The sequence below is a fragment of the Impatiens glandulifera genome, chromosome 5 (genome assembly GCF_907164915.1).
Source record: "Impatiens glandulifera chromosome 5, dImpGla2.1, whole genome shotgun sequence".
NCBI lineage: Eukaryota > Viridiplantae > Streptophyta > Magnoliopsida > Ericales > Balsaminaceae > Impatiens > Impatiens glandulifera.
The window spans coordinates 8,809,990-8,830,253 of NC_061866.1; the positions used below are offsets into that span (position 1 = coordinate 8,809,990).

The window sequence follows — 20,264 nt, forward strand, 5'->3', positions numbered from 1 at the left end:
AGTTGGTAAATATATATATATATATATATATATATATATATATATAACAACATAGAAGAATATCAATATTGCGAATAAAGTTGGGTAACACACCATATATAATTATATTTTATTTATATGAATAATGTCATCAATTATAAAAACTACTAAATTAACAAAATTTGTTCATCAAAACACTACATTATACTAAGAAATCTTTCTTTTTTTACTAAATATCGCACTTTAGTGCTAGTCTAACAATTTTAAAACTAAGTTTGTCTATTACTACTTGTAATAGTTAAATATATATGATATTCATAATAAGGTGTTACTTGTTAGTCAACAATTTTGAAATTAAGTTGATAGTATAGTATTTTAATAAGTATTTATAATAGTCCTTAATCTCATTAATTTTACTTAAAAAGTGTATTATGACTTAATGGTTATGATCCATTTCATCAGTACAATCTATAAGAATCTATAAGAATTTATTTAATATAAGAAAATCCGTAATGAATTCAGTTTGGTTGCAATGGTTTGAAAATAAGAATTTAACCTTTCAAATTCAAATCCAATCCAATCCAACCTACTATTATGGGCAGATATTAAAAAAACAATCTTTATACTAAATCAAATTATAAACTAAAATATGTTATAAAAGATTGAGAAAACAATAATTGTCAAATAGGCTCAATGAAAAAAAGAAATAATAACATGACTAAAAAAATATGCTTCATTTCAAACACCAAGATTTCTCACCCTGATCTTGGTCCATATACAACTACCAATATACCTTTGTAACATATGCAAACACATTCAGATTGTTAGTTGGTTCACAGAATCTTGCTTTGCAGAAGCATGAATCTTTTCGAATAAGAGCCAGTGCAAAAGAATGCACATTCCTATATTAATGCCCGCGAAAGCAAAGATTTTCTACTTTTCTAGGTTATCCGATTGCAGATCATTTGAAAATCAATATAAAAAAAATACAGAAGAAGAGGAATCCAAGTTAGTGATGTCAAAAGAAACCTGCATGAAGACGAAAGGAAGAAACATTTCAGACACAGATGCATAGTCAGTTCCTTTTACACTCTCAATGTATATATGTCTGCTGAAACATTATTATTACAACCAGTTTTCTTCATTATTTCTAGACAAAAGACCAATTATTATGATGATTGGAGGTAAACTGGAAGTTATTAGGCATCTTATCGCCCCGCCCACGAAATGAATCAATCAATCAATCAATCCTTTTTGTGATGCAAAACAACAACACTAGGTAATCTATTATTACCATTATTGAGAGCAGCATGGTATATTCGTTTCTCTGGCAGCCCTATATCGCACAATGTCATATTACCCTGCAAACCAAACCAACAAACATGTTGTTCCTTTAATACATGTTTTTACTACAATGCAGACATGTTATAAGAAAAGGAGGTACCTCACGGGCCATCATCCTTCGAACATTCTCTGCATAAAGTTTTGGATCATCCTTTTCCTCTTGTGAAGGATAGTATACAGGTAACTGTAAAACCTCAAGGTAGTTTACAAACTGACAAAGGAGTAATATTACATGACGCACCTGCAAAAAGGAACTTCAATTCAGGCAACATCATATCATTTGGATCCAAGGTAAACTAGAAAGATGCGTCTTACCCCTGATATAGAGTCCCATGCAGGACTAAATCTTTCATAAGGGTATCTTAAAATCACAGGACGAACAGGAGCTTTTGCAAGGAATGCACCAGTCTTAAATGGAAGAAGGAAGTTCCCATTTGTAGTTGTGCCCTCTGTACAAACCCCAATTATCAATTAAATAAAAATGGATGAATCCTCCTCTTCATTATGGTACAAATCTACATTATGGAGTTTAAATGATAACCTGGAAATAGCATCATTAATGGAGCATCTTCCTTCTCATGAGCTTCTCGAATTCTTTCATTCACAACACCTATATCAAAAGAAAAAACCTCATTGATGAGAATCAAACCTTAGAACTAGAAAAGAAATTTCACAAAATGTACTAATAATGTAAGAAGATAAGCCATATAAATTTCTTAGGATCACAGAAGACATTCATCTCACAAGTTGGTTGACATTTGATAAGTTCATTATTCTTCTTTCAAAGGAAAACAAGTTGATATCTTAGAAATGAGAAGGTGTCCCAACAAGTGAACCAATCATGGATGAAGAGACAAAAGGCACTCAATTGCAATTGCGAGGACATTTTTTTTTGAAAACCAGGGTTTTTGCTCCCACACTTCCTTCAGAATGTTCTTAGTGGGAATCAAATTGGTCTCTTAAACAAGACTCTTTCCAGTTAAGCTACCCAAGTGAGTTATATTGGGATATATAGTTAGCTTTGTACATTAAAGGCTTGGGCTAAAATGACTCATCTCTATCTATGGTATTCTCACAAGCATTGCGGATTCCAGAACGTTACACATATTTCACATGTAAATAGAGCTTATAAACTTCTATTTCAAATGATAAAGATCACAAATGAAGATTGTGGTTTAGCCGACCAAGATGTTTTGAATTCATTAAATTGCTAGGCATGAGAGCACAAGCATTTACTCCAAACAAGGTCCTCCCACAAAAAAATAAAAGAGTTTCTCACAAAAATCAAAATTAGCTATCTACCTTCACATCATTTATACCCTGTATCAAAGCTGAATAAAAGTCCTCATCTTTGATGCTAGAAGTGAGTGATTTCTACAATAATTAGTCATTTATTGAACATGATCTTTCATACAAAAGATATTAAACTTATAATATAGTTGCAAGGTTCCAACCATACAAGAGTCCACCACCTAAGCACATAAATAATTCTATAGATTTAAAAATACAGCTAATATCAATTTTCATTTCCTCTTCTAATTGTCACCTTGAAAGTCTGTCATTTTTTTGTCTTTTTTTCTCTCATCATGAACATTTATTGTAACCATTTAAAGTCAAAAGTTGAGATATCTGAAATGAGAAGTTGAAATTTCATGTAGTCCAATAAAACTAGTCTTAAATGCTACGAACTCATTCTCGGATAGTTCAATTTTTAGCATTGGAGAGTAAAAAATGTCTCGTCGATTCACTAAACTTGCAAACCAAGGTCTTTCAGTTTCATACCAGAAACCCCCTTAAAGTCTGATGATTTCGATTCCCGCTGAACATATACACAACCCATACACTTGCTGCATAAAACAAGAAATAAGAATCAAATACTAAACAAAGTTTTCTCGAATAGACTAATGAGCCAAAACTAAATAAGCTGACCTGATGAGGCCAACTAGGGGGAGTTTAGCCACTGATCTCTTCAACAAAAGGAAATCAGATGCAAACAAACAAACAAAAAAATCAGTATAAGAATATAAATATGTAAGAGCAAACTGATGATACTGCAAAATTTCAAGCTAACCCACCTTAGCTACAAAGCTTGGGAAGAAGTAAGACATATGGTACAGTATATCCAGATATGATACATGATTTGATATGATAACTCCAGGTCTTTCAATGTCTTCATCTTGATGTTTACAATCTCCCTGCTTAATTATGTGAAGAAAACAATGACGGTGAGGCATAATTAAGATAACCCATTGAGTAAAATCTCAATATATATACCTCTTGATGAAGAGGAATTTCTTTGATCCAGTAAAACCCCATAGAGAAAAGAATAGCCCTAGAGAGGAACTTTCCAGACCTGATAACCACAGCCCTCCTCCATCCACCCATATGGGCATAATCTTCCTGTTCATCTGCTCGATTCGGAGCAGAAAACATAGTGCAAATCCGACAAATCACGTAATAAACAATCAACATCAATGTCGCCGCCAACACTCTCAACGGCAAGAGTGTGACTAGCGCGACACCAACGAGTACCTTCTCCGTCAGCGGTAGCTCGCCGAGACCCATTGTTCCATACACATCGTTTCGTACATAAGCAGGAAATTTCTTCTCCAACTCCTCTATAGTCTCGGAAGGCGGCGGCGCAGGGTTCGTAGATTCCTGATTGCGGTCAGGTTTAAGGAGCGGACGGTCGTCTTCATCTGGCGGCGGTGTTTGAGGATTAGTTACAGAAATGAAGTCTTTGAGCTCGGTATCCATTTGATGAAGAAATCAAGCAGAATCTTATCGAGTTGCCATTGTTGATGAGATGAGGAAGAAGTATGAATCAAATTGTGAGTGAAATCTTGGTAGGTAAATGCGAATCCATGGGAGAAATTGTCTATATCATAAGCTTTGTGGGGCTGCACTTCCTTCAAGCCGTCGTCGATGGCTTATCGTGACGGCTGGCTGGCTTCCCTAATAAGAATTTAGAAAGTTCATCATTATCTTTGTTTTCAAATAATCCATTCATTTCTAATATATATTTTTTACTAAGTGGATTTGGTGAATTTCACAACAAATATCAACCATTAATCAAATAATTTTTTTAAAGTTATAACCTAACATCAAAAGTAATATAAGATTAGACAACCTAATTAATTAGGTTATCAAAATCAAATTGTATAACCATTCTAAATTTTTAATGGTAGCCAATAAATTTGGTCAAAAATTTTGGATAAATTTAGTCATTTATGAAATAAAAACATCTAGATTTTAAGAATTTAATATTTTAATTTTGATAATAGATAAAACAAAATTAATATTGTTTGGAAAAATTGAGAATAAAACATCTCATCTAACATCTCGTTCTTTGGATGAAGCGTTATTCACGGTGAAATTCTTATGAATAAGTGCATAAAAAATGTTGTATTTTGTTTGGCTAGTCGTTGTCGTATGTGTCACAAAGAGATTGAATCGACAACTCAGTTACTTTTACATTGTCAACGAGAACTAATATTTAAAACATTTTGTGGAGTATTACCGGGATTCATTGGGTGATGTCCGAATTTTTTAATAGTTGCTATAAAATTTAAATTGATGCAACTGATATGTCATACCTACATATTTGTGTTACCATCTCAATTGTTTTGGTGGACTATACGGTTTTAGAAAATTGTCGAACTTTTATTGATCGTAGTCGTCCGATGCGTATTATTCATAATACATTTATTATAACGTTTTCTAAGATTCGTTCAGAAAATCAGTAGAGTTTGTTGAGAAGTTAATCATTCTTTTAAAAAATTTACAAGCTCGATAACTTAATTAGTACTGTTTTTACTTATTTGTTTAAAATTAATCTCCTAACCTTATAAATTTGATTAATTATGATCTAAGAAAAAATAAATTTGGTTATATTTGTAAAATTGAAAAATCTAATACAACTTTATGTACAACCTGTAAAATGTTTTTTTTATGATTTTTTTTTAGAGTGGTATGTTTAGATTTTAATTTTTAACATATTTTTACTTAAATCTATATAAATATTAGTTATCAAATTGACTTATAGACTTATATTAAAAATTATTTTATATAAAACATATCCTTCTATAATTATTTTGTAAAAATCACATTTATACTTTAATTTTAATCTGAAATGTTATTTAGTTACATTTAAAAAATATCATCACACTAATTTATAGAGATATAGATATGATATAATAAAGATACGTTAATTAAGTTAATTTAAATATTAAATATAAAATGATGTAGATGTCAAATAGATTGACTTTATAAACATCTTAATCTAACCAAATATTTAAGGAAAAAATTATGATTTGTTATTTGAAGAAGGTATAACAATTTGTGATTTTTTATTTTTTTTTTGTCACAAAGCCTTTTCACCCAAAATTAGCAAGTTTCACTCTTATGATTATTTTTGGACCTGAAAGCAATTGATAGCTCTCATTACATGAAAAAATTGTAGAAAAGTTGAGTTAAATAAACTAGTTTTTATCAATACTAAGGAAGTATATATCCCTTTATTATGCCAAAATGAAACATCAAATAAAAAATAAAAGAGCAAAAAGATAAGCATATTGAAAAATGAAATTATGTTAAAATTGTAATATTTTGTTATATGATTATTGTTACAATTACAATCACTTTTAAAATTATCATAAGTAAAAATATTGAAAATGATTTTGTTTTGATTTGATTACAAATATTTAATTGAATTATACTCTTTAGGTGAAAAATATATAAAAATAAAAATATTTTTTTTGTTAAAGCTTTAGTTCAATGTACATAATTTTTAATCAACTTTTTAGCACAAAAAAAAAGTTTGTTCTAGCAAATAAAACACAAGATTAAGACCCATCTTTCTATATTTATATCTTATTTACCTAAAGTTTATATGTAGAAACAATGAAATGGTCATGATAGATACACATGGTTATGCCATTTTGTTTTGATTAGAGTCTGTAATAGAATTGTATTACCTTAGGTATATATATAATAACGTTTAATTAAAGTTTACCGGGTTCTTACGACACAACATACGATTTATTATGTGATATAAAACAAGTCAAATTAACGAATCGATTAATCCAAAAATCAAATAAACGGGTTAAATATAGAGTGAAAATATTTGTGCTAATTTTGTATATGTTAAATAAATTACTCTATATCAAATATCTTCCATTTGAATATTAAATTAAGCTAACTTCACTGTTTTACTTGGAGAAGTTAAAAAAAGCCAGAAGAGTTCTCATAATTAATTAAAGACCTCCAACATTCTAAATAAAAATTAAATTAGTAATTTTTGTTTTCTTAAGCCAATTTAAGACTGTATTTCAATTAAAACTAAACTTTATGTTTCATTTCAATGTTTTTTTTTTAAATGATTTGATTAACAAAAATAATAAATTATCTGTAAAGAATCTTTTCTAACTTGTAATTGGTTATACTAGAAAAAGTCTAACCTCCAGTTAGTCAACTCCTAATTGGTCCAACATCCAAGTCAACTAATTATACAGATGTTTGTTAACTAATTAATTAATAACAAATATTTTATAAAAAAAATTGAATAGACGGAGACTAAACCCTGCCATAAAATAAAATTAAAAACATAAATTAACATTTGTTCAAGTTCAAGTTCAAATTCTATGTTTAATTTTTATCTTTTTCAAACTATTAATTTATAACTAATTTAGTGACTATAAATAAAGTTTTGTATCAGTAGTTTCATTTTAATTGCAGGATAGTTTTGTATCTATATATATATAATGATGCTTAATTTTTAAAGTGTCCGGATTGCCGGGTCGAGAGCTGTGGTTAATTTGGATACTTGGGTCGGATTGTGGGTTGACCCGTTTTTAAATTTAAAACGGTTAAAAATAAAATTAAAAATGCTAGAGGTATGTTTCGAACTTGCAACCTAACAAAACAAGTACAACTCTTTAACCAACTAGGCTACAAAGACTTTATATTTTAAATTCAACACCAAATTTGATAAACGCGGGACGTTTTAATATTAATATAAGTTCAACTTTTTAACTAACTAATCTATATATATATAATGATGCTTAATTTTTAAAGTGTCCGGATTGCCGGGTCGAGAGCTGTGGTTAATTTGGATACTTGGGTCGGATTGTGGGTTGACCCGTTTTTAAATTTAAAACGGTTAAAAATAAAATTAAAAATGCTAGAGGTATGTTTCGAACTTGCAACCTAACAAAACAAGTACAACTTTTTAACCAACTAGGCTACAAAGACTTTATATTTTAAATTCAACACCAAATTTGATAAACGCGGGACGTTTTAATATTAATATAAGTTCAACTTTTTAACTAACTAATCTATATATATATAATGATGCTTAATTTTTAAAGTGTCCGGATTGCCGGGTCGAGAGCTGTGGTTAATTTGGATACTTGGGTCGGATTGTGGGTTGACCCGTTTTTAAATTTAAAACGGTTAAAAATAAAATTAAAAATGCTAGAGGTATGTTTCGAACTTGCAACCTAACAAAACAAGTACAACTTTTTAACCAACTAGGCTACAAAGACTTTATATTTTAAATTCAACACCAAATTTGATAAACGCGGGACGTTTTAATATTAATATAAGTTCAACTTTTTAACTAACTAATCTATATATATATAATGATGCTTAATTTTTAAAGTGTCCGGATTGCCGGGTCGAGAGCTGTGGTTAATTTGGATACTTGGGTCGGATTGTGGGTTGACCCGTTTTTAAATTTAAAACGGTTAAAAATAAAATTAAAAATGCTAGAGGTATGTTTCGAACTTGCAACCTAACAAAACAAGTACAACTCTTTAACTAACTAGGCTACAAAGACTTTATATTTTAAATTCAACACCAAATTTGATAAACGCGGGACGTTTTAATATTAATATAAGTTCAACTTTTTAACTAACTAATCTATATATATATAATGATGCTTAATTTTTAAAGTGTCCGGATTGCCGGGTCGAGAGCTGTGGTTAATTTGGATACTTGGGTCGGATTGTGGGTTGACCCGTTTTTAAATTTAAAACGGTTAAAAATAAAATTAAAAATGCTAGAGGTATGTTTCGAACTTGCAACCTAACAAAACAAGTACAACTCTTTAACTAACTAGGCTACAAAGACTTTATATTTTAAATTCAACACCAAATTTGATAAACGCGGGACGTTTTAATATTAATATAAGTTCAACTTTTTAACTAACTAATCTATATATATATAATGATGCTTAATTTTTAAAGTGTCCGGATTGCCGGGTCGAGAGCTGTGGTTAATTTGGATACTTGGGTCGGATTGTGGGTTGACCCGTTTTTAAATTTAAAACGGTTAAAAATAAAATTAAAAATGCTAGAGGTATGTTTCGAACTTGCAACCTAACAAAACAAGTACAACTCTTTAACCAACTAGGCTACAAAGACTTTATATTTTAAATTCAACACCAAATTTGATAAACGCGGGACGTTTTAATATTAATGGATACTTGGGTCGGATTATGGGTTGACTCACCCATAAACTTAAAACGGTTAAAAAATGTCAAAAAATGTTATCCGTAATTTTTTTTCACGATTTTTATATTATTACTTGTGCAAATGCACGGGCCAAATGCTAGTTTAATTAAGGTGGTTTAATTTAAATGATTTTATATAAGTTTTCTAAATTACCACTCAAACAACATTAAAACTAAACTAGCACAATCAAACATTGAAAAACTAAATACAGCCGAATAAGACACGAAAGAATAAGACACAAAAGTAGGTTGATAAGAAAAAAAAAAAAATCAAATTGAGCTCTTGAAAAATTGACCGAAACAATTATAAATCGATCAAAAACTGAGCTCAAAATTTTATTTATTTATTTTCGATTTGAGTATAACGTCCGGTTCAATTAAGACCTTTAAATATATGTCTTTGTTACAATTTTCTTTAAATAGTTTTTTTTTGGGTTTGTGACCTTTTTTTTCTTGAAAATATTAATTTAACTAATAATTTAACATTTTTTTTAAAATTAAATAGATGTTTTACTTAGATTTGTAATGATTTTAAAATAAGCTTACCTAAATTATTAGAATTCTATGATTAAAGATTATTTTTTCATGCTTTAATTTATTGTATCCATCATCTATCTATTTTTTTTTCTTCAACTAAAATCAATCAAATTGATATTTTATCCGACCAAACATAATGTACGTTAAATCAAAGACTAACGAAGTAGATGGTAAAAAACCCACAAAAGACTTCTACAATTATCCCATAGTAGAAATATGGGTAGATAAAAATTATTATAATTAGACACAATCATCGAAACACTTAAAACACAAATAATTTATTGAGTTATTATATATAAATTTTATTACTAATTTAAAATTTAATAGTTAATTTAGAATAAAATAACTTAAATATCTCGAATCATGGACAATGATATTGATAATTCATTTGATGATTACACGGTAAATTTTAAATGGTTAAAAAATATCTCAAAAAAGTCGTTGTAGTATAGTGGTAAGTATTCCCGCCTGTCACGCGGGTGACCCGGGTTCGATCCCTGGCAACGGCGTTAATTTTTTATTTTTTTCCTGATTTTTAGGCCATGAGTGTTGTATATAGCACATTCAATTTGTAAGTGATTTTCATGTTCAAATCTCCATAAAATTCTTTGATTAAAGTGAGTAGATATGATATTTAATGATGAGTTAAGTTGTGAAAATTTTTTAAAAAATTATTTGTTATAATGTATATATCTCTAAAGAAGTATGTTCTTGTTGTAGAACTTATACCAAATGGTTCATTTTGTGTTATAATCCATTTTGTTGGCTAAATTTAGAATGATAGTTATATGATATAAATGTCTTTATAAAAAAAATAATATTTTTTAAGCCCCTAAATCAATCAATCTCTACCTTAAACACAAACTTTTTTTTTATAACTTAACAAAATTAAGAGATGAACTTATTTATATGAACTCAAATATTAAGGTTTTAACTTTCAATGTTAGGGTTTTATATTCAAATTTTATGTTAAACATCTTAATTGAAATTTTATGTTCAAATCTTGAAAATTATAAAGATTAACTTTTTTGAAATGGACGGAATTCTAGACCTCCAATTCATCTAGACATGTCCATAGGTAATTTCAATTTGAGATTTAATTTCAAGTATTCATGTTGATGCAGTTGTTTTTTTTACTTTTATTTATAATGTTCAATGGGTACAAGGTACACTATAGAGTTGGGCAATGAGTTGGATAAATACGAACTGACACGATTCAACACAATATTTGTACGGAACGACACGATATGATATTATCTCACTCGAGTCTTGAATTGACACGATACAAGTACGAGACGACACGATCACGACACGATTATGAATTTATGAGTTTATACGATCGTAACACAGTTACGAGTCGACACGAACACAACACGAGTATAGACACAACACAAATATAGACACGACACGAGCACGAGTACACACAAGAAACGGCATAAACACAATTAGTCACATGACCTAAGCTACTCATATTAACATCCTCTAAACCTATTACATTTTTATTCATTTAATAAATTATTTAATTTCATAAATATAATATTTATAATTAAAATTAAACATATTAAAATAAAATATTAATTTAAATAATATAAATTAAAATAAAATATAAATAAAAAATAAATTATATTAATAGAAATGTGAGTCTATTAATAATTCTTTTCAATATTATTTTTATTAATTACTTATTAATTTTTAAAATTTTAAATTATTTAAAATTTTAATAATATAATAATATATTTATAATTTCTACCCACCTTCCCCAACTTTATTTCCCACTTTCTTACTCAAACTACCCACATTTACATTATCAAATTAGCACGTCTCCTAGTAATTGATCACATATTTAATTATTTATCATCATATTATTTTAAAAAATCTTAAATCTTTTCAAAATTTTACAAGTTAATAAAATTTTTTATCAAACAAAAAAAATATAATTTATAAAATAAAAAGATTAAATTAATTTTATTAATTAAAAAAAATCAAATTTATAAAATTAATATTAATTAAAAAAACATAACGAATAGTTATAGAAATATTTTATAACCTAAAAAATCTGAAACTACTTTAAATTATATTAAATAAAAAATTAATAATATATCAATTTCACTAATTTTTTCCTAAAAAATATATTTATTTGTGATTAATTACATATTCACTAAATCAATTAAAATATATTAAATCACTCCAAATTTTAAAAATTAATAAAACATTTTTTTAAAAAAAAAACTATATTTCATCATAAAAAAATCTCCACTACTTTTAATTATATATAATAATAATTATCATATATACCTAATAAAATAATTAAATATAAATTCTTATCTAATATTTTAAAAATTATAAAATTTCATATTTATCATATTTAAGTAGCTTAATATATTGTTTTTTTTAAATAAATTAAAACTTTATAACAACAAATTTAACTATTTTATTTGAATAATTATTTATATATTCTAAAGCACATTTTAAATAATTGACATTTAAATTATTATTTATAAAATTATAAGTTAAAATTTTTATTTACCCATTTTATATATTAAATAACTTTTAAAATAAATTTAATGCATTTAACTTATTAAATTAATTAAAAAATATTAAATTAAAATAAATTAATAATCATATTTTATAATTTTTACTAAAAATATAATTAACATGAGTGTGATGACAAAATCTAGTCGGAATAACACGAAACACAAATTTTAACACGAGTTAGCACGACACGAATAAACTCATTAACACGAATAACACGACACAAAAGAGTCCGTGAATCATAATATTTTGAGTGGGTCAAAACACGATACGACACGCATAAGATTTAGACACGACACAACACGATTAAAAATCTAACACGACTTACCCGAGTCGAATACGAACATTTATGCACGATGCCCAACAATATACAGAAACAACACATATTAATTAAGCCATATTAATTAATGACAACTAGTATGCAAAATTTCAAGCTAATCCACCTTAGCTACAAAGCTTGGGAAGAAATAAGACATATGGTACAGTATATCTAGATATGATATATGATACATGATTTGATATGATAACTCCAGGTCTTTCAATGTCAGCTTGAAGAAAACAATGATGGTGAGGAATAATTAAGATAACCCATTGATACCCTAGAGAGGAACTTTCCAGACCTGATTATGTATTTAGCACATTCAATTTGTAAGTCATTTTCATGTTCAAATCTCCATAAAATTTATAAAAAAAATTATTTTTTATAATGTATATATCTCTAAAGAAGTATGTTCTTGTTGTAGAACTTATACCAAATTGTTCATTTTGTGTTATAATCCATTTTGTTGGCTCAACTTAGAATGATAGTTATATGATATAAATGTCTTTTTTACAAAAATCAATAATTTTTTAAGCCCCTAAATCAATCAATCTCTACCTTAAACACAAACTTTTTTTTATAACTTAACAAAATTAAGAGATGCACTTATTTATATGAACTCAAGTGAATAAGGTTTTAACTTTCAATGTTAGGGTTTTATATTCAAATTTTATGCAATACATCTTAATTGAATTATGGTCACATTTGCGTTTGGGCTTCCCCACTATTTATTTAAATTGTTTTCTTAGTACTTTTTTAAAATAGTTTAAAAATATGTAATATTTTAAATTGAAATTAACAAATGATTAATTATTCTTTTATTAGATTAATTAGTGATATATGGTGATGATTCAAATCTTGAAAATGATAAAGTTTAACATTTATTTGAAATGGACGAAATTCTAGACCTCTAATTCATCTAGATATGTCCATAGGTATTTTCAATTTGAGATTTAATTTCAAGCTTTCATGTTGATGTAGTCGTTTTTTACTTTTATTTATAATGTTTAATGGGTACAATATAGAGCTGGACAATGGGTTAGCTAAATACGAATCGACACGATTCAACACGATATTTGTACGGAACGACACGATACGATATTATCTCACTCGGGTCTTGGGTTGACACGATACAAGCACGAGACGACACGGTCACGACACGATTATGAGTTTATACGATCGAAAAACGGTTACGAGTCGACACGGACATGACACGAGTACGAGTATACACACGAAACGACATAAACACAATTAGTTAAATGACCTAAGCTACCCACATTAACATTCTCTAAACATATTATATTTTTATTCAATTAATAAATTATTTAATTTCATAAATATAATATTTATAATTAAAATTAAACATATTTTAATATTAAAATAAAATATTAACTTAAATAATATAAATTAAAATAAAAAATAAATTATATTAATAAAAATGTGAGTCTATTAATACATAATAGTTATAATACATTACTCATCATTATCGATTTAAAGTGCAATTTTTCTTCTCGTTTTGTTCAAATATTAATTTTTAAATATTTGGTTGGTTTTGAAAGATTTCAGTGGCGTTGAACTGACAAACCGAACATTTTTGATCAGTTTGGTAAAATATACCGTAATGAATTCGATTTGATCGGTTCAATAACTTCAGTTTAATATTTGGTTTGACTTAAACGGTTTTGGTTCAGTTTGAACGATTTAATCGGTTTATTTACACCCATATTTTAATCTAACTAAATTAACCGAAAATGATTAAACTAAAGAATGTTCAACTTCCAAATGATAGTATTGCTAACATTTTATCTCTTTGTTTAATTAGTCCCGTGGGCACGAGTTTTGTATTCTTACGTTCTTACTTTTTATGTGCATTTATTTTAAACAACCAATCACTACAAAAAAAAGATCTAATAGCAACTCATTTTTGTAATTAAAATTGACTTAATGCATTTTTTTATCATTTGCAATTATTAAAGTAACTTGAAGTTCAAATATTAGAAATATTGTAACTTATTTATCAATAAAATTGGTACAAACCTAAAAATTTATATTTTTAGTAAATATGTTGGTAAAATAGTGAGTAATTTTTAAAATCAATCGCTAAGGGATTCACACAAAATCAATCGCTACGGGTTTCTTGCAAAACCATCGCTAACTATATTTCTGAATGAATCAGACAATTCCAATTAGTGTCTTTTATCTTTTCATTACAAATTTTCAAAACAAAAGTAATGGTAAATATAATTCGTGAAGGAAATTTATTCATTTTAATTTTTATCGCTAAAAATTATTATAAATTCTCATATTTATATATAAATTATAGTCGAAAAAAATATTCTACTTAATAATGCTAAATTCTATATTCGAAACTCATTTTATAACAAAATCAATCGGTATTCACAACAAAAGTTTTATTTTCCAAAATAAAAAATTTCCAATAAATAACAAATTTATTGCTTTATAAATAAAAATTGTTTTACTACTATTTTAAAATATTCAGATAAATAAATAATAAGTCGCAACTTTTATTAATAATAAATAATTCCAAAGTCTATCGCAGAATAAATGGTAACTTGAGTTGTAAAGTTAGCCATGTCTATTATACGACTGATTTGTGGAATGTCACAAATTTTATGGGTAAGGTTACTTATGTCGCTGAACAAGTTGTAAAGTGTCACTTTAAATGAAAATTCAATCGCAATGACTAGTGTCACATTTTAACCTTATTTTTGTAGTGAATGACATGTTAAATAAAAAATCTTCATTTTCCCTTTAACGATTTATTGGATTATTGTTTTGTAAAAATATCTCAATGTTTTTATACAAGATACATGTTTGATGTTTGCTTTGTTTGAGTGGCCTAACTAAAACAATAATATTATATATATCAACCTCACTAATGCATTTTAAGAAAAATGATATTAATTATATATGTAATATAGATCACATTTCACAAATGAATGAAAGTTGAAGTACTTTTGAAAAAAAAAAAGGTCTTAAAGCGAATAATATGAGATATTCCAAAATATATTTGTAAATAAGATATATTAAAAATATTCATTTGAGATTATATAAATTATGTGATTTTATAGATAAACGAGATTACAGATGATGAATATTTATTAGTTCAACTTTACTAAGTTTAAGATTCATATATTTAATTAATATGAGTATATCCCATTGTCAGAAAATAACAGCATATACTAAACTATTATTGTGTTTGACTTAAATATCTTCATGTCACCATCCAAATCTTTAATTAAATCTAATTAATGAAAATGGGTGCTTGATTTCAATGACCTTGTAATTAATTAAATATAAATTAAAGAGGCTCTAATGATATTTTATTTTTTGACATAATTGTTGGCATGCAATATCAATAAGCAAAAAATGCTGTTTTTTTAAAATAACAAATAAGCCCTTGTAGAGCTATATCAAAGCCAAAATTTGACCATAAACATATTTGTAAGCCTTTTTTATTTGAATATTAGTTAAGTTTAGATGAAAAATAGTAGATAAATTTATTTATTTTAGTCAAATATTTCATTCATATCAATATAACTTAATTAGACATAAATTTATAATTTATTCACATTTTTTTATTTAAAAATAAATTTAATTAGACCATAATCAAAATGCAAACAAGTGCTTTCAAATGGATTTAATAATCAAATCAACTAAATTTAAAATAAATTCTCTATGTACCTATAATATCTGACTTGGATAATTTCTCTTATTTAAAAGTTCATGGGTAAAATTTTATCTTTAAATAGTAGAAAGGCATCTTTATTCATCTTTAAAAAAGTCAAGGGCATATTTGAGTCTTTCCCCCCTCTATAAATTTATACAATTAGGAGCTAATCACCCTTTCCAAAATATTGATGTAACAAGAAATGGTAAGTGAATGCAATATTTGCTTTGAAATTGGAAAAGAACCAATTGTGACACATTGTGGCCACCTCTTTTGTTGGCCATGCCTTTACAAATGGCTCAACTTTCACTCCAACTCTAGACAATGCCCTGTTTGCAAGGTCCCCGTCGACGAGGCCAGGTGGGTCCCACTATACGGTGGCCTCGGAGGCGACAACTCAACCGTCGATCCAACCATTCCTAGTCGAGCTTCGGTAATACAAAGGCACCAAACCTTTCCTCAACCGCCATCTCATCCCTCGCCACTTGAATACATTAGGAGAAACGAGTACTATGATGAATGTGAGTTCGATGAATTCAATGTGGATCAACATGCATTTGTGGGATTCCAACCGCAAATTGAAATGTATGATAACTTTCCATTTTTTCCTAGTCAGTTCCCATTGAATGTCGATCCTCGAATAGGGCAACGACAACCATGTGATCAAGCTTTGCAGATACTTGTTATATGTATAGGGGTGTTATTCATCCTTCATTTTATATGGAAATAGGGTATTCTTATTAAAAAAAACAATCAATTTATAGTAAATATTATGGTGAAATGCTTTTTAGATATAAGAATTGTGTATAACTTTTCTTTGTAATGTTTGTGGGCATAAGTTATTAAATATGGTGTTTTTCTTTAGAAGCCATTTTATAAAAAGGAAAGCCATTGTGTTCATGAACTTGAATTAAAGTTTATTTTAGTATTGTGAAGTTTGTTTTGTTTTTTATTTTTTAAGTCACTTATATTCTTATATTTATTAACATTAGTTAAAGGCTCTTAAGCTAAAGAATTAAGAAAATTTAAAAAAACAAGTAACAATTGAAAGCCTATAACCTTTTCGACAAATGGAAAAAGGATTGTTTAAGAGATAAAAGTTTATAAATTTAATTCTAATTAAAAACATATTTATGTTGAAATGGATGTGATGTGGAGGCTACTTTATTAAAAAAAACAAAAAAACTAGAAGAATTGTATTAAATACAATGTATAAGAAAAAATAATCAAATAATTTTTCACTCTTCTTTTACCATGAACTTTGATAATAAAAAACTATTTTTTTACATTATTAAACTAGCTGTCAAAATATGTATTTTTTTAATACTTTTAACACAATATACAACCAAAATGTCATACAATATGAAAACAAATGTTGTGAAGTTATTAAATGTAATTATAGAGATGTTATTCTACATATTTTTATTTAAGTCTTCTTAATAAAATAACTTACTATTTTATAATTTCAAATGAATTTGGCCTAAATTCTTGTTTAAAATTTAATTATTTGAAAAACAATAAAGTTTAGATATTGCAATGAAATGAATGGACATGGAATGAACTTACATCACCTTCTATTTTTATTTTTATAGACAACAAACTAGTATTTGTATCCATATCAAAGTCTACTTTAACTTAATAATTCTCATTATATTTTATTTTAATATATCAAAAAAAATATGAAATATAGATATTGTAAATATTTAAGTTAAAATGATATTTTGTTTTTGTGTTTTTAGGGTTTAGAATTGGGCAAACAAATACTATTTTGGGTGAATGATTAAAATGTATAATTTTTATATAAAACAGACCGACCTTAGCTCAGTTGGTAGAGCGGAGGACTGTAGTGAGAAAGCAGAATAATCCTTAGGTCGCTGGTTCGAATCTGGCAGGTCGGAATTTTTAAATAATAATGTTTTAAGGTCACAACTCACAAGCGAATTTAATTTTTATTTAAAACGTAAAGTGAACTGAATCCGACAGGTCGAAATTTTTAAATAATAATTTTGTAAGGTCACAACTCACAAGCGAATTTAATTTTTATTTAAAACGTAAAGCGAAGGTATAATTACTGTTATACTAAAATCAAAAATAAAAAAAAATATTAATAATGACTCCTAGCCAACCATAACCATCTTGAATTGGTCACAAAAGAAACTTCCAATTGTCAAGTAACAAACATTCTTGGTCAAGACAATCAATCCTTTGTCTTAACTCTTGTTTTTCAACATTAACAAACTTTTCCAGATTCTTTCCACCAAGAAAATCCAATGTTTTATGTATGTTGTCCCCTCCCAAATTTTATAAAAAAATTCAGTTTCTCATTTTTCTTATAATTGTTTAGTAGTTAACGCGTTTACGAGACATTGTTTAACTCGCATAAATAAGTCCTTTTAAAGACACAACACAACACATGAGAATCATCACTAACCATGAGTAAAACCATTCTTCTGGCTCTACTCTTCATCCTCGTTTCTCTTGTTCCATATCTAATTGCCCAACATGAATACTACCCCGTCCTGGATTGCAACGAACTAAACCAATCAAAACCTTCCCCGCCATCTCTTTACGCCTGCAGAGGCCAAATTCGTTCCTGCAAGTCATTTCTGATTTTCAAATCTCGGCCACCTTATAACTCTGTCACAACCATCTCGACTCTCATTTCCACTAGCTCATCTGAGCTAGCCCACATCAATAATGTCACAGAACTCTCCGGTTTTCCAACAGACATGGAAGTTATAGTCCCGGTTAACTGCTCATGCTCAGGCGAGAATTATTATCAAACAAACGCCACTTATTTCGTAGCAAACTACGACACATACTTCACTATAGCAAGTTACACTTACCAAGGCTTGACAACCTGCAAGTCCATCAAACAAACCAATACTTTCGGTGATTATAACCTGCGAATCGGTCAAAGGCTAAATGTGCCACTTCGATGTGCTTGTCCGACAAGAAAAGAGAACTCAACCGGAACGAAATATCTGCTTACTTATTCACTGAAATTGAATGAGAAAGCTGATTTGATTGCCAAGAGATTTAATGTGAGCGAAAAGAGCTTACTCGATGCAAACGGGTTTTCCGAAAAGGATCCTAATCTTTACCCATTCACCACGATTTTAATTCCTTTAACCAACGATCCCTTAAGTTCACAAACTGCAACCAAGAGGAATAACAAGAAAAAATCAAAGGTAATGCAACTTTACTTGGCTATAGGCTTGGGAGTAGGTTTTCTTCTGCTGCTGCTGGCAGTTTTATTGATAACAGTCCAAATCAAGAAGAGAAGACGATCCGAAAGAGAGGAATTGCCTATACAAAAGGACCTGATTGCAGAAATCGCTAGTTTTCATCAAGTTCTTCGAGTGTTCAAGTTCCAAGAACTAAAGAATGCAACTAAGAACTTCAATTCGAAGAACAAGATCAAAGGGTCTGTCTACAAAGGGCTGTTTGGGAAAGAAATTCTAGCAGTCAAGAAAGTGGGAGTTGACATATCCAAGGAAGTTAAAATATTGAGCAAGATAAACCACTTCAACACCGTAAAGCTTCAAGGTATCTGCAGCCATTGCGGTTGTTGCTTCCTTGTTTACGAGTACATGAAAAACGGCTCTCTTCGAGAATGGCTAAATAATAAGAATCCGAAACAGCCTGAGAATGGGTGGAGAAGGAGGATTCAAATTGCCCTTGATGTTGCCAATGGCCTTCACTATCTCCATAGCTTTACAAATCCAGTTTATGTACACAAGGATATAAAAAGCAGCAATATACTTCTAGACCGAAATATGAGGGCAAAAATTGGGAATTTCAGTCTTGCCAAAACAGCAAAAATAGATTCAAGCTATAATGCATTCACGTCTATTGTGGTAGGTACACGAGGTTACATGGCACCCGAATACATTGAAATGGGGATCGTGACTTACAATATCGACGTGTATGCTTTTGGTGTGGTTTTGTTAGAGCTGATCACAGGGAAAGATGCTGTTTATTTTTGTGAAGGACAAAAGGTTGTACTTTCAGCAGAAATGGCTTCGGTTATGGAAAATCAAGACGCGGGAATCAAGATTCTGCAGTTACTTGATCCTGATCTTGAGGAAAATGAAGGACTTGTTTTTGCAATGCTTCTGGTGAGATTAAGCTTAGCCTGCTTGAACCGAGAACCAGCCAGGCGACCAACCATGGCAGAGATAGTGTCATCTCTTCTGAAATTACAACATAAATTACACAAATTGGAGAATCAATAAACAACAGAGAAGATGAACCAGCCAGGCGACCAACCATGGCAGAGATAGTGTCATCTCTTCTGAAATTACAACAAAAATTACACAAATTGGAGAATCAATAAACTCCAGAGA

The 20,264-nt window shown here is 28.5% G+C and overlaps 3 protein-coding genes and 2 non-coding genes across 6 annotated transcripts; 4 read left to right on the forward strand and 1 right to left on the reverse strand.

Annotated features, from left to right (window-relative positions):
- Positions 1-992: 992 nt before the first annotated feature.
- Positions 993-4,276, reverse strand: LOC124939878 (lysophospholipid acyltransferase LPEAT1-like). Of its 2 annotated transcripts, none has more exons than XM_047480333.1 (8): positions 3,598-4,276; positions 3,399-3,521; positions 3,253-3,290; positions 3,106-3,170; positions 1,865-1,933; positions 1,639-1,772; positions 1,424-1,564; positions 993-1,340 (listed from the first exon to the last, which is right to left on the reverse strand). In XM_047480333.1, exons 1-8 carry the CDS (start codon positions 4,078-4,080, stop codon positions 1,224-1,226), a joined length of 1,170 nt encoding a protein of 389 aa, XP_047336289.1. In that variant the 5' UTR covers positions 4,081-4,276; the 3' UTR covers positions 993-1,223. The 2 variants fall into 2 exon arrangements, with proteins under 2 accessions (XP_047336289.1, XP_047336290.1); XM_047480334.1 differs by having other exon boundaries at positions 3,399-3,518; positions 3,598-4,274.
- Positions 4,277-9,810: 5,534 nt separating this feature from the next.
- TRNAD-GUC lies at positions 9,811-9,882 on the forward strand. Its single transcript has one exon. It is a non-coding gene; the product is annotated as a tRNA-Asp (tRNA).
- A 6,235-nt stretch (positions 9,883-16,117) lies between these two features.
- Positions 16,118-16,645, forward strand: LOC124938977 (E3 ubiquitin-protein ligase RMA1H1-like). The gene has a single exon (XM_047479497.1). The coding sequence runs from the start codon at positions 16,118-16,120 to the stop codon at positions 16,643-16,645; it is 528 nt and encodes a 175-aa protein (XP_047335453.1).
- A 1,080-nt stretch (positions 16,646-17,725) lies between these two features.
- On the forward strand, positions 17,726-17,813 carry TRNAY-GUA. The gene is given in 2 exon segments: positions 17,726-17,762; positions 17,778-17,813. It is a non-coding gene; the product is annotated as a tRNA-Tyr (tRNA).
- Positions 17,814-18,340: 527 nt separating this feature from the next.
- On the forward strand, positions 18,341-20,168 carry LOC124939954 (lysM domain receptor-like kinase 4). Its single transcript, XM_047480418.1, has one exon. It carries the CDS (start codon positions 18,348-18,350, stop codon positions 20,151-20,153), a length of 1,806 nt encoding a protein of 601 aa, XP_047336374.1. The 5' UTR covers positions 18,341-18,347; the 3' UTR covers positions 20,154-20,168.
- The last annotated feature ends 96 nt before the right edge of the window (positions 20,169-20,264 follow it).

Excerpts from the sequence above, each read along its gene's own strand:
- LOC124939878 (XM_047480333.1), bottom strand. The coding sequence starts at position 4,080 with ATGGATACCGAGCTCAAAGACTTCATTTCTGTAACTAATCCTCAAACA. Across the intron at positions 1,934-3,105 it reads AGACTTTAAGGGGGTTTCTG|GTGTTGTGAATGAAAGAATT; the intron begins GTATGAAACTGA and ends CTTTTGATATAG. Across the intron at positions 1,565-1,638 it reads CATGGGACTCTATATCAGGG|GTGCGTCATGTAATATTACT; the intron begins GTAAGACGCATC and ends TCCTTTTTGCAG.
- LOC124939954 (XM_047480418.1), top strand. The coding sequence starts at position 18,348 with ATGAGTAAAACCATTCTTCTGGCTCTACTCTTCATCCTCGTTTCTCTT.
- LOC124938977 (XM_047479497.1), top strand. The coding sequence starts at position 16,118 with ATGGTAAGTGAATGCAATATTTGCTTTGAAATTGGAAAAGAACCAATT.